Here is a 13,653-nt window from a genome sequence, read left to right as displayed (position 1 = left end):
GGTACCGGTGTATGGTACACATGTACATGTATGTGCACGTACATGTACATTGTATTACGTCAAAGCCATCACCGTGGACTTGTGAATTTAACAGCCAGTTTCAGACCATGAAAGAAGGGGCTTTGGTTCACAGCTTTGTTATACCCGCGCATTTTCCTTTCAACAATTTTTGGGTGGATTCTCTGCCAACAGACACTCATGCGTTGCTTTGAAAGGAATTGTACACGTAAATCTCACCATTTGTATGTCAGTGCAAGGGCAAAGCCCATAGTTAAAATTGAATACCTCCCAGACTCTAAGTACGGTATATCTTTGGCAATCTTACTGTTTAAAAATGAATGCTTCATATGTATAAAACTCATGAATGGACTTTGTATGATTTTTAAACGTCTGATTGAACTTCTGTGGATTCCTTTCATCTGTACTAACCCTTGTTTACACATTCACATGCACCGGTCCTTGTGAATAAAAATAACATTTTCATTGACTTCCACTGTACCACAGAAGAGCTACAGTTGTACGCTCAAATCGAAATCAACAAGGAATTTTAAAACTTTAACTGAGAGACAATTCTTTAATCTTTCCAAAGGAAAGCAGTTTGTCCTTACAACTCTCTCTCTCTCCATCCTACCTGCATTCTCTACCTTCTCATGCCCTTGGACCAGTCTATTTTCCCCAACCTTCCCCTTCCTGAGATATCCATCTCTCCTCAAGTTTCAAGTGCTCAGTGGGGGGGGGGGGAATGGCCTCCCTCCAATCCAGGGGGCAGAGGGCCCAAATGGCCAAGCGCTTCAACTTGTTAATTATTTTCTCAGGCTGCAATTCTCAGCCTCAACCCACCACGATCTGTTCAATTGGTTGGGGGGGAAGGGGAGACACGTCGGATTTACTCACTCGTCAATTTTGTGATTTAACTTAAGTGCAGTAGAGGGGGTCAGCATGGATTGGTCTAGCTCCTGAGCCGTACCTCATTCACTCCAGACCTCACCTTGCGGTTATGAAAAATGATTTGGATACATGCACTTGTAAACCTATAATATGGATTGGCACTCACAATACAGAGACAGATTGGTCACCCTGAGATGGCTTAATGTGCCTATGGGAAGGCCTATAGTCCTCTGTCAGGGAAGACACACAGATGTACAGGTAGATGGATCGACAAACAAACAAACATTGGGTTGTACACATGTAGATGCCAGGACAGGCAGATAGACAAATAGGCAGCAGGTGGGAAGATACTGGTAGAGTGGGTGCATCAAACAAGGAGGCAGACTGCGGATATCCGGGTTGTTTTGTATTATAAGAAGGGCAAAAGGGCAATGCAGGTACCCGTACATGTAGACCAGTGAATAAACATTGCTACAGCCAGATATGGATGGATGGATGAATGGAAGTGATGTACACGTAATGGGAAGGGGGGGGGAAATCCTTTTTGAAAATGAAAGGTACCCACGTTGGCCTTTATGTTGCCAGGTTGACAGGTGAAGTTTGCGAGGCACTGGATATTTAATATATAGAGAGAAACAAGAACATGGTATGTAAATGGATGTACGAAACATGTACATGTGCACATGTATGTGTTTCATACCTCAGCCTTAGCTCTCGTCTGGCATACAAATTCTTGTAACACCTGCTGCATGTTAGGGAAAAGTTGTTAAGAGATGAACTTAAAGCATGCCTTATACCGGTACATTGTAAATTAGAATGCGTTTCACTCGTCTGGTCTTTATTTCTCAGGAATGACTTTAGCAAGCTAGTGGCCGAGGAATATGTCACCTACTTTGACTTCACCAACCTCCCCCTGGATATTGCGCTGCGCAAATTCCTGGCCAAGATCGCCGTGTCCGGCGAGACGCAGGAGAGGGAACGGGTGCTGCTCCACTTCTCCACGCGGTACCAGCAGTGCAACGAGATAGAGTTCCGATCAGTGGACGCCGTGAATGCCCTGACCTGCGCGTTGATGCTTCTCAACACCGATCTCCATGGACAGGTACGGTGCACGTGTCATTTGGCGCTCTTGGGTAGCCGACACCTTGTCGCGTCGGGCTGTCTTGCAGGAACTTTGACAGTTTTGCGTATTATGCAGATACGTGCCCATGGGGTATAGTGAAGTATTTATGCGCACCTACGTGCACGTTCTGAACTGTAATTTTGTTTGAGAGTGATGTGGTGGAACTGCCTTGTTGCTCCTTGTCTGGGGAGTAATTCATCAAGAGCAGTTTCAGCAGGCAAAACCACATGTACCGGTACGCACATCTATGTGCAGTCATGAGGCCGTCTTGAAATGCTTGATCCTTGCTGCTGTGCCTTATCTGGCCAGGATAGAAGCCTCCGTTAAAACGTGGCGTAGTAAAATTATGTGGTCGAGAGATAATCTGCAGTGCTTGAACTTTTTCTTCCACTATGGCTTGCTTGGACAGCGCTGTTCCATTGTAGTTGGGGGTCGTACATGTACGACGTACGTGTACATGTAGGTAGCTGAATCCTACACCTTTATGTGGGATCAAGCGTGATTATGTTCCATGGAATCTTAAAATGTGTCAGCCATTTTGTTATTTTCAACAAACGTTCAACATATCCTTTGTCAAAATCTTCAGGAATATTTCAAGAGGCTGTAAGGTAAACACTGAATATCAAAATCAACTTGGGGGATTAGAGTGTACCCTTTCAAACTCAGAAAGACAAATAATTTTCTTAAGTTTACTTCACCTGGTTTGTACATGTACATGTACATGCAAATGCAAGCATTGTATTATTCAAAAGCCAAGTTTGATGATCGTTCCTTTTTGTGTGTAGTTCCAAGGCTTCCCCAGAGCTCAGTAAGCAGATTTGATTCGTTAATTCCTCAAGATTGAACGGAATGAAAGCCAACTGCCTCTCGATTACTGGCCCGTCACTCCTGGTTAGCCTCCATTCCTTCTGCCCTCTCAGTCCCCTTCTCTCCCTGGAGTTTTGGCAGAATAAATTGGATTTTGGAAGACGCAGGAGGTCGGTTTGAATCTGCCTTTGCACATTCTGCATGTAACCCTACTATTAAGCCACGGCTTCACCAGGATTACATGTACATGCCCACGCGGCTGACATTTTATCTCTAAGGGTGATCTCCCGGCTGGCAGAAGATCCAGTGTGGTGCATCACATTTCAAAAGTGGAGGATTTCTTTTTTAATGAAAAGCCTGCTTTTCAGTGTAAACAATTCTCGTGGGCTTTACATGTAGTTGTGCATTTGTAGTGCGACTATACTCGCCTTGCTCAGGTGGGAGACAAGTGGAATTTGATGAAAATGTGATCACCATACATATTCACGCACATTCATGTTCATAAAATGACGTGTCTTTTGTGGTCACTTTTATTGCCATGGAAACCCAACACACTGAACCAAGGCTTTATTTTTTTGGTTTTATTTCATGTTTCTTGGTGGGACAAACCGGTAGAATGAAAAAGTTGGCTTAGCCAGACGACAAGCATAAATTCCTTAATTGGTTGTCGGAAATTCTCTTTCACTAAATACTAAACACACACTGTACCTGGTTATAACAAAGATGGAGCATGCGCGACACATGTGCATGATGGAAGCTTTCATTGGTTGCCATTCAAGCTGTCATTGAAGATTTCTGAGTCTGTTTGAAGACAGATCTGCATCATAAACTGACAATAGCGTGGCGTGCACGATGCGGTAGATGCCCAGATACTCGTGTCTTGAACAGTACCACGAATCAAACGAGCCTTTCATGCGTGTGAGCTGCAAGGGGAGTTTGGGAGGGGGGGGTTGGAATCATTTCTTTAGCAGTCCTCGTTGTAATGGACAAGCAGAGGCAGCATGACATTGTTTCGGAAGAGGAATGTGATTTGTTTGCTTCACATCAACTGTGCAACTGAAACGTTTCCAGAAGCTGATAAGTTGAAGTCATGCATGCGTATGCTCAGAATTTGATTAATTTTGGGTTTTGGGTTTTTTTAGGAGCTGCAGTAGGAGTGAGTTGAATCATTTCATTGAGTATAGTGTACGGACAAACATGTTATTGTAGTCCACAAGACTCCCCATCAGAGTTAATTAGGGCCTGGATCAAGACAGAGGACTGTACATGTATATTTGTATACTATGTACATATACATGTACTGCACCGGGCACATAAACCGGTGTAAAGATTTCAAGTATATACTCGTACATGTACAATTGTACATGTACAGTACATATAGTACGTGTATATTTGGTACTGCATTCAACTGGACAATCAGTACGGATGTTTTCTGACTCCTGTTGATAGTTTGTCTTTTGAACATTGTCCATGGTCATGCAGGAGCATTTAACTGGCCCTTAGTAATGTTGAGTGCTCTCCTCTGCTTCTTCAAAACTTAGAACATTGCAAAGAAGATGTCCCTGAGCGCCTTCATATCCAATCTAGAAAGGATGAACGAGGGGGAAGACTTCTCTCGAGAAATGCTCAAAACGTTCTACCAGTCCATCAAATCCAAGCCCCTGGAGTGGGCGTGCGACGAGGAGGAGAAGCTTCTGAAGAGAGGGAGTAGGACGGGCAACGGGACCATGACCGCCGGCAGCAATCCGTTCCTCGAGGTAGGTGTGCACACTGAACGCATTAAGTAGTCAACATCGGCTAAGTGGAACTTAGCCGGGAGGAGAAAAATGTTTCAGACCAAGGATCGGTTTTAAGGACTTAAAAACGTGCATGTTTGTACAGATGCTATGTGCATATTCCAAGGTCAGTTTTAAGCCGCAAATATTCCCAATTGTCTTTATTCCTGAGATGGTTAATGGTACTTGTTTTCCGATGACAAGCAAGTATCTTAAAAGACTAAAGTTTGAGAGAGGCTCAAGGAAGCCGCAGCTAATTCTTCAGATACACTGATGAGGTACAGGGTATCAAGTAAGAGTTAATGTGCTGGCTTCAAAGAGCCCTCACCCCCAAAAGGGCTGGTCATGGACGAGTGAGTCACAGAGACAGTCCTTGTGTAGTGAAAGAACACCACGCCAGTCCTTGTTTTAATCCAGTCCAGAGTGTAGGTGATCCTGTCCTCAGGAGTTTCTCTCGGATATCTGGTTTGATTGGTCTCTGTGTGAGCATTGCGGCGGATTGATATCAACTTTTGGCTACCTGCTTCTGTTCCACCCTCATCCTGATGTCATACTTGTGGGTTGTTGATGCGTTGCCGCGGTGACTGGCCGGTTGTGTCCAATGTTGTCATTGCTTTCAGCCACCATAAATGATCCTTCACAGATCAGGCCTTCCCATCCTGAAAGAGTCTCAACATTTCACTACATGTTTTAGAAGCCCAGAATGCGTTGACCTTGAGAAACAATAAAATGTAGTGTATATTCTAGGTGTTACTTTTGGTTTCTTCTTTTTTTTAAGTTTCACTTGTGACTGCGTGCAAATAGAATTGTTTATTTTCCAGGGGTTTCAGTGAGGCTGCCATTAAAATGTACCATTTCACAGTAATTTTCTTGTTCATGGCTACAGTAGTACGGTACTTTTCATTGACAAAAGTTGACCTTGCTAGTTCCATTCAGCTGTATCATAATTGCTTGTTTCCTTTCAGAAGGTATTGAGTGTACAATTGGCAGTAGCAGTTTGGATCAGCTACACCAGAGGATTTCAGTTTTGATAAAGTTAAGACCGATCAACTCTACAATAATTTGTATTACGTGAGGCCATAAGTATACTTTGTAATGTACATTGTGACTCATCAATTGACCTTAAAACTTTTGTCGCCCTCAAGTTTCATCTGTACTATTTGTATCAATTGTTGTGTCATCTAGTGAAGTGCCGTCCCCTCACAAGTGCTTGTGATCACTTTAATCTCCTCTCTCCATGAGGGTCCCTCGGTCGACTTGCCCCAAATCCCACATACCGTACAATCTCCGCCCCTACTGCCCTTTACTCTTCCTTCCTGTCCTCCAGTCGTACGACTTTGCCCCCTTCGCACAAAACAAACATGGGAGCGATTCCCCCTGAATGACAGTGTGTCAGTTTGCATTCGCCTCACAGTGCTCCGAGGATCGGAACAACCAAAAGTATAGGATTATGCCTGACTTGGAGGGAAGGGTTTGTCATCGCCAGTGTCTATGGTAAACCGGAATGAGACCAGACCAGCGTGGGGATATGCGTGGGGGAAATTTTGCACATCAGGCATGAATGCTAACTTCGTAATCTCGAACTTGTGTTGTGAAGGTCACAACACAAATGGTGCGATGCCAACAAGTGTACAGCACATGCATGCATGCTCTGTAAATGTTTGCAGGAGCTCGACAGTACCTCCGCATGAGTAGAACAGCAAGGGGTGTCTTGAACAAATTGCCTCCCGTAAAGGACGGACCATCCTGTTTTGAGCATTTCCTGAAGGACAGACATCTTGATTATGCCTGGCCGTCAGTTGTTTTACCGAGGAGGACTCTGAACTTGGGCACCTGTTGATGACTGTGTCCTCCCAGCTTAATTGTCTGGGTCGTTGTACATGTAAATGCCTTTGTATTTTTGAACTTGGCACACAGCACAGAAGATCACAGTAAAATGGACTCAGATTTAAAGTCGCAAGTTATGCCAGACTTGGTTAGGGTGTACTTGGTTGAGAATCGTACGCCGCTGGTAAGTTTTGTAAAGGATGCTTAACTTGTGATTGCTTTATCCTCAGTCTCTAGCTCTCTGTACACATGGATGGACTTTGTGAAGGGATTTGACAGTTCAAATCAAAGGGTTAATCACTTATGCCTAGTATTTGACCAGAACTTTTGACATGGAAAAGGACGACATATACATGTGGTGGCCAACTTTCGTTTTGTTCCGGTCTCTAGTCCTACTGTACTTTTATTTTGAAATTCGTACCTTGTGAACGTTAGCTCGCACAATTGACCAATATACTTGACATTTGAGTCTTTTGTTCGATACCCAGCAATTGTAGTGTATCCAGGAAGGAACGGATATACCCACCTCTCTCATACAGTAATCTATTAAATGCTTTAATCAGCTGAACATAGTGCCCTGCACAAGTAAATTACAGCAACCTGTGACTTGAGGCCAGTGAATTTGACAGCCGTTTTCCTCGGGCAAATGAAGAGTGCAGGTTTAGAAATAAAAGCACCTGATCACTTGATGCGTCGCCACGTACTTCAATTGCAGCTATATTTATAAATGAACGCTGGTACGTGTTGAGGTCACTGACTCTCTTATATTTTTAGTTCTCTCCCAGACAAATTTCCTCTGCGTGACGAGATGTCTAGCCACTCCCTATGACCCCATATTTAGTGTGTGAACATTGACTTACTGTTACCAACTGACAAATGATATTTCTTTTAATCTTTGCTGTTCCACTTGTGCAAGTGTATGGGGTTACGTGTGATACATCCAAAATGTGCGGTCGATCCTCTTCAAGGAGAGGTCCTTCAGACTTAACAAATTACCTTGTTATGGAGGAACCTTGTATTATAAGGAATGAAAACAACGACGAACAAAGGATTGGGACCTAAAGATTTTCTTGTTATAAGCAGAATCTTGTATAAGCAGTGCTCTTGTTAACGAGGTTTGACTGTTTTGAAAATCTCTGTTCTTTTGACAGAGTGTAAATGTACATGTACCTACTGTACAATGTATGTACATTTATTTTTCGTATCTAAATTGGCACTGCTTCTGACCGAGGTTTTAGGACAATGTCATGCTTCACACTTTTCATTTTGATTTTGATTTGCTTAAAACCACATTGGTATCCATGTAGGAAAGAAAGCTTTTTGTATAGACTAATCCGATAAGACGTCCTAACCTGCGGTGGCACCGCACTCACACGCACACTCTTCAGCTTGACGCCTGCATGCGTTTGGCAAATCACGACACCCTGTTGGTGGAAGAGGCATGTAACGGGTGAGTACCACCTGTCCACGAGCGTCGTGCCACCGCAGTAATGGCTTCTTATTCTGGTGGTCGAATTCCACTATAGATTCAAGTCATATGCACGGTGCGATGGATACATGTAATTGGTTTGTTAGTCATTCGGTTAGTCATTGTACATGTGCATCACAATTTCCCCAGATTGATGTTCACCGGTGCCTACATGTGTTGCACATGTACCATGCAGTTATTTATATACACCGAAGCACAACATCAGTTCCGCTTCTCAACAAACATGTCACATGTATGTTGTGAATTTGGTACTGTTAAAGTACTCCATCCCATCCCACTAGAGCTGAAACCAGGGTTGGTGGGTAGCGATTTGGGGGCACTTTTTTAAAAATAGTGACCCAGTTAACAGATACATGTATGTACATGTACATCGTACAATGAGTGTTACCTGGTAAGAGATAACAAAAGCAAGAGGGGTTGGGTAGCATTTCTTTCAAATGAGCAATGCTTCAAAGGAACTAGTTGTTGCATAAGTCCAACGAACCGTATTGCACCAAATAGGAACTGAAGTAGACACATTTCTTCATTTCCAATTTCACATTTTCCTCAAATTGTCCCCAAATATAAGGTCGCACCCTCAAAAAGGGATAGTTAAGTAAACAAGAAGTGGAACTTTTTTTTCTTTTTTGGCCAAAGTACCAGTACCAGTACATTTATGTATATAAAATTGCATTCTGTTTGAGAAAACCAACTTTTGCACCCCAAGACATAGGCCGTTTTCCAGTACTCGTCTTCGTCTCAGGCTTTGTTCCCAAAACCAATCCCCGATTGTGGGCCTGAAGCGTTCAAATTACATTGAATTACTGTAATTTTTGGCTCTCTTACATCTTATTTCATGCTTTGTGGCACAATTAGACTAATTACTGAGCTTACAGCTTTAAAGTCAGCTATTAAAAAACAGTTGAAGCCTGAGACGGAGCTGAAGTTGAGTATTGGAAAATGACCATAATTAGCCTATTCTTCAATAACGTAGCACATGTAAAAAAACAAACAGGTCCTACTGTTAAAAAAAAAACTTAGAGTGATACGATTGGCCATCAGCCACCATACTCAGGCCTCTACTCGTCAATATAGTAAACCATCTTGTTTGAAGAAGCCCTCGTGAGTATTGCACATGCTTTTGTAATAACAAGAAGCATCTCTCCAGAAAATGTGAAGTAGTGCGCTGTCCATATGTCACATCCATCAGCCCGTCCTGACATCATGACCTGCTACAGTACGAGAGGCTAGGGGACCATTGCAACTGTACATGCAGGGAAAGTATAAACTCGAGTTCCTGCGGACATTTTGTTGATGTCTGCGATCGGGTATCTTGAAACGTGAAACAACATCCTCATGAATGGGGTCAGGGATGGGTGTCTCTTGCCCCAATTCTGAATCCCATCCCTGAAACGGAAACAAAAGAGGAGGCCTTTTGAACCCAGTGAGGCATGTCACCTTAGCACATTAAATTGTTGATACCACTGTGCGTCTTAAGCCTTAATCTAGTGTCTTTGTGTTACACTTGACATGTAGTTCTCCTGAAGTCGCCGCAAGTCACGACATTTCTCAAGTTGTCCAGTCTCAAGTTGAGCATTCATATAAACTGTGACAGAAATTCCCAATTCAGTGTTCGTTCCTGTAATAGATACGCTCATGACTCCACCCACTAATGCTGTGTTTTTTTTGATGGACTAGAATGCAACAAACATTTCACTACTCACGTGGAGAATTGAAAATGCTGATAGAAACAGGAGATTTGTGTGGACTTGTAACCAAAGAGCAGTTGGTCGTTTCAGGATATTGCACGTGTGTATTCTTATTCCCTGCTCCATCTTTGTGTGCAGTCTTCTCGACAGAAATGAGTATTCTCATTGTTATCGTTTGGCGCTGGTGAAAAGTTTGGTTCTGATTTTTCCCGGCGAGGTGTTGTTCTGGATTGGAGTCTGCTGGACCCAAACGAACTGTTTTTTGCTTTGTTTAAATATTTTACTTTTTGGTGAGCTGGTTTTTTTTGGATGTACATGTAGTTCGTTACTGGCCACATGTATGTAAATCAATGAGAAGTGATGAGTCTTTTACTTAACCTAACTATCGCCAAAGAAAGTGATATTTCCAAATGAAGGGATTCAGCTCTGGATTATGCACTATCATGTGATATATCTTCAGATCTGTTGATAAAGCATAGATTTGAAACTGCCATGTGTCGTACTCTGAACAAAAATTAGGAAATTACATGTACATGACTTGTGTGAGATGTGATATGGGATATTAGACGACAGCACTGACCGGTAGGGTGTACAGTACCGTACATGTACATGACTTGTGTGAGATGTAATATGGGATATTAGACGACAGGACTGACCGGTAGGGTGTGCAGTACCGTACATGTACATGACTTGTGTGAGATGTGATATGGGATATTAGACGACAGGACTGACCGGTAGGGTGTACAGTACCGTACATGTACACGACTTGTGTGAGATGTGATATGGGATATTAGACGACAGGACTGACCGGTAGGGTGTACAGTACTGTACATGTACAAAGAAAATATCTCCAATCTACATGTATGTGTACATGTACATGTGGGTATAAAATCTGGAAAGTTATGCCGTGTTAGCTAATTTCCCCTTTCGGATTCATACTGGTGACATTAGATACATACATGTATGTTGGGGAGAAACCTAAGTGATGCACATTGTATGTACATGTATGTAGGGTTTAGTTCATACTCAGCACTGCGGGTACGTTTACCAGCAGTGTGGTCATTATAAGAATAGGACCTGTGCTTTAAGGAGTTGTTACACATTAAGTATCTTTTGTGATCAGTGAAATACCATCTTTGGTTTGCCAAATTTATTGCAGAAAGGATTTTCTTATACAGTCATTTGCAAAAGTTTAAGACCACCTGGAATTTTTTTGGTATTTCTGTCACTGGGCCTGCATTACATTGTCTCATTGACTGATTACTTGACATGATTTTACAGTGGTGCATAATATCAGTGTATTGCCATATACCATTTGAATGAAATTTTTTCAAAGGCAGGTCTTGTATGACATTTTGTTTGCAAGGCAGCATGGGTAAAAAAAGTCAGTCTAAGCAATCAGAAATGAAGGAAGGAACACTGAATATTAGACTGTTAACATGTCAAATCATGGAAATGTAGTCAAAAATGTTCAACCAAGGTACCAAGGTTACACATTGAAAATAAACATAAGTTGCCATGATTGATTGGTTTAAGTTTGGTTTTCCTTCAGGTTAATGCATTTTCTATGGGAGGTCCTAAACTTTTGCAAATGACTGTACTGTTCAGTGCTCGCCCACACGGGGTCATTGTTGAAAGGATTGAGTGAAACTCTGTACGTTATTCTAACAAAACTCTCAACTCTCATTTTGTTGTGATACATGTACATTATGAACATTTTGAGGCTGTCATCAGCTGGCAGAGCTGTTAAAATGAGTCATTGTTGAAGTTATGCTTCCGGGTCGGTATAAACTTGCTTTCAGTGTCCCAGTATCAATGAAACCTGATTTAACACACCAGGGTTACTCCTCTACCTGCGTGCAGCTGTAATTGAATCATCTCCTTTCAGTGGGCTGAGACCAAAAGGGTTGGTTAACTGTGCTCGTCAGTTTGGCCTAAAAATAGGACAGCCGTAAGGTGTGGGCTTAAGGTTGGCAATGTGCGCTGGCACTCCACCCTCGTGGAGGTAATTGTTGATTTGGGCTAATGCCAATGTGGTTTTTGGAGGGTTTCTGTTGTAGGATAGGGAAACAGATGTGTGTACAGGTTTAGTCATTGGCAGATGGGGGGTATGGGGCCCCCTTTCCAAGAGCAGACTTTGTTTTATGAAGTACACGTATCAATAGAGGAAGGCAATTTCTTTGGGATTACGTCATTTCCTGCTCTAAAAGCAGGTGAAAATCCCCTTCCGTGGCTTTAGGTAGCCGATAAATGCTTAAGTAAATAAGTTCCAAACTTTGTCGACCCTCCCCTAAAAATTGTGCCGCCCCCCAAAATTTGGTTCTGGCTCCGCCCTTGGGTTTAGTTAGAAAACTGTGATGTGCTTGGTATCCTGCATTCGCATATTTGTAGGGCACTCAAGAGTTAAGGGGTCATTCCAGAAATGAGGGGTGCTTTTCAGAAATGAGGGGTGCAAAAGTGTGACATTTTTGTGTCCCTGTTACATCTGACTTTTGTTATTTGGAATATCACCGGAATTGATTTCAAACTACCGAGTGTCACTATTCGTTTGGCAGGAAATTTGCATTACATGTAATTCATCACTCTTGGAAATTAGAAAATGTGTTCTGAACTTACAAAAGAAAATGGCAGATGTAACAGGGACACGAAAAAAACCTCCTAATTTCTGGAATTACCCTAAGATGAAAGAGAGGCTACACTGGCAAGCTTGAACGCTCAAATGGAAACATGGAAAAGTCACGTAACTTGAAAGTGCGTGAGCTTCCTTTTTTTTCGGTTGCATACATGCAGTGGGACCTTGTCAAACTTAATTACTGTTTGCGTAATTAGTAGGGTGCTGGGATGCACTTTGTTTTCAAGATCTCAGATTTGATTCCCTCGTTAGTCTTCGAGAGCCTGACTTTGTCATTCATGTGCTCACGAATGTATACTTCGGACCATATCATGCAGCATTGGAGTGTCTGTGATGAAGGCCTCTCGGCTCAGAGACATCATTGTTGGTAGAGCACTGTCCCGGAAATGTCTCACTGTGCGTGTGCATGGTCAAGTCCAAACTGCTGCCAGCGGTTCAGAGCAAATATGGCGTTTATGATTCAAAGGTTTGCATGGCGGACCTACAGTAGTAATGAAACAAAGGTTTGCAGGAGCACGTAATAGAAAATCGTTTGTGAGCAGTGTTCGCTGAAACTAACGGACTCAACGTTTGGAACAACGCTCCATCCATCATTAGAACACCACCTGTCATGAATTTTTGACTTAAGTATGACATTTGTAGTTGATTACATTTAACTGCAAAAATACATAGAATTCAAAAATGACATTTTTAAGTGATACATGTGCATGTGTACGTGTATGTTCATGCACCTTAAAAACAGTACTTTAATTCATGTATCTTCTTTGCACATATGACTTTTTTCTCTGTTGATAAGTACATGTACCGTATACCATAACAAGTGGGTCAAATGACCCTTAGACCAGCTCAGCTCAGTAGTGAGATAACAGAACCAAACAGCACAAGGCAGTGGCGTAGCTAGGATTTTACTGGTGAAGGGGGGCACAAGGGGGCACCAGCATCTTATGGGGGGCACCAGCTTTCAGTGGTGTGGGTTTTTTTGGGGTGTGGGGCAATATTTGTTGGCCTTGTTCAATATCCATTTATCCCTTTTTTTTTAGTGGGGGGGGGGACCTGGGGAGGGGCACCAGGATTTTGTGGGGAAGGGCATGTCCACTGGCACTGGCACAAGGTGGGAGAGATCTTCGCTGTAATTTGATGTGATTGTCTTGTCCTTGTTTGTTCCCAAGGTCCAGAATGACCCCAATGCTCCAGTGTACATCAAGGGCTACATCATGAGGAAAGTGACGAGAGATGCAGAGGGAAAGAAAAGTAAGATGCTTTCCTTGTTTGGTTGTTAGAAATTTTGAAATGTTGGTTTCTGTTTTGTCTTCCCATACGGATGCCATATTGAAGTCGTGAAAGTACAGCAGCCTGTTGGAGAGTAGTCATCGCGTGCAAATGTACACGTGTTAGGGCATCGCGGGATTGCATTGTAGGGTTCA

General features: G+C 42.7%; 1 protein-coding gene across 12 annotated transcripts in view; it reads left to right on the top strand.

Annotated features, from left to right (window-relative positions):
* LOC110988645 (uncharacterized) overlaps positions 1–13,653 on the top strand; it is a 62,847-nt gene that overhangs the window by 29,613 nt on the left and 19,581 nt on the right. For all 12 annotated transcript variants that reach the window (XM_022252496.2, XM_022252565.2, XM_022252656.2 and 9 more), the window contains exons 5-7: positions 1,738–1,990; positions 4,360–4,575; positions 13,399–13,480. In XM_022252496.2, coding sequence (XP_022108188.2) covers positions 1,738–1,990; positions 4,360–4,575; positions 13,399–13,480 — 551 coding nt within the window. The remainder of the gene's footprint in view (positions 1–1,737; positions 1,991–4,359; positions 4,576–13,398; positions 13,481–13,653) is intronic.

The sequence above is a fragment of the Acanthaster planci genome, linkage group LG19 (genome assembly GCF_054643075.1).
Source record: "Acanthaster planci isolate LZ-2023a linkage group LG19, COTS_SCS, whole genome shotgun sequence".
NCBI lineage: Eukaryota > Metazoa > Echinodermata > Asteroidea > Valvatida > Acanthasteridae > Acanthaster > Acanthaster planci.
Note: the sequence above shows the minus strand (reverse complement) of the source record. Positions and strands in the feature narration are given on the sequence as shown.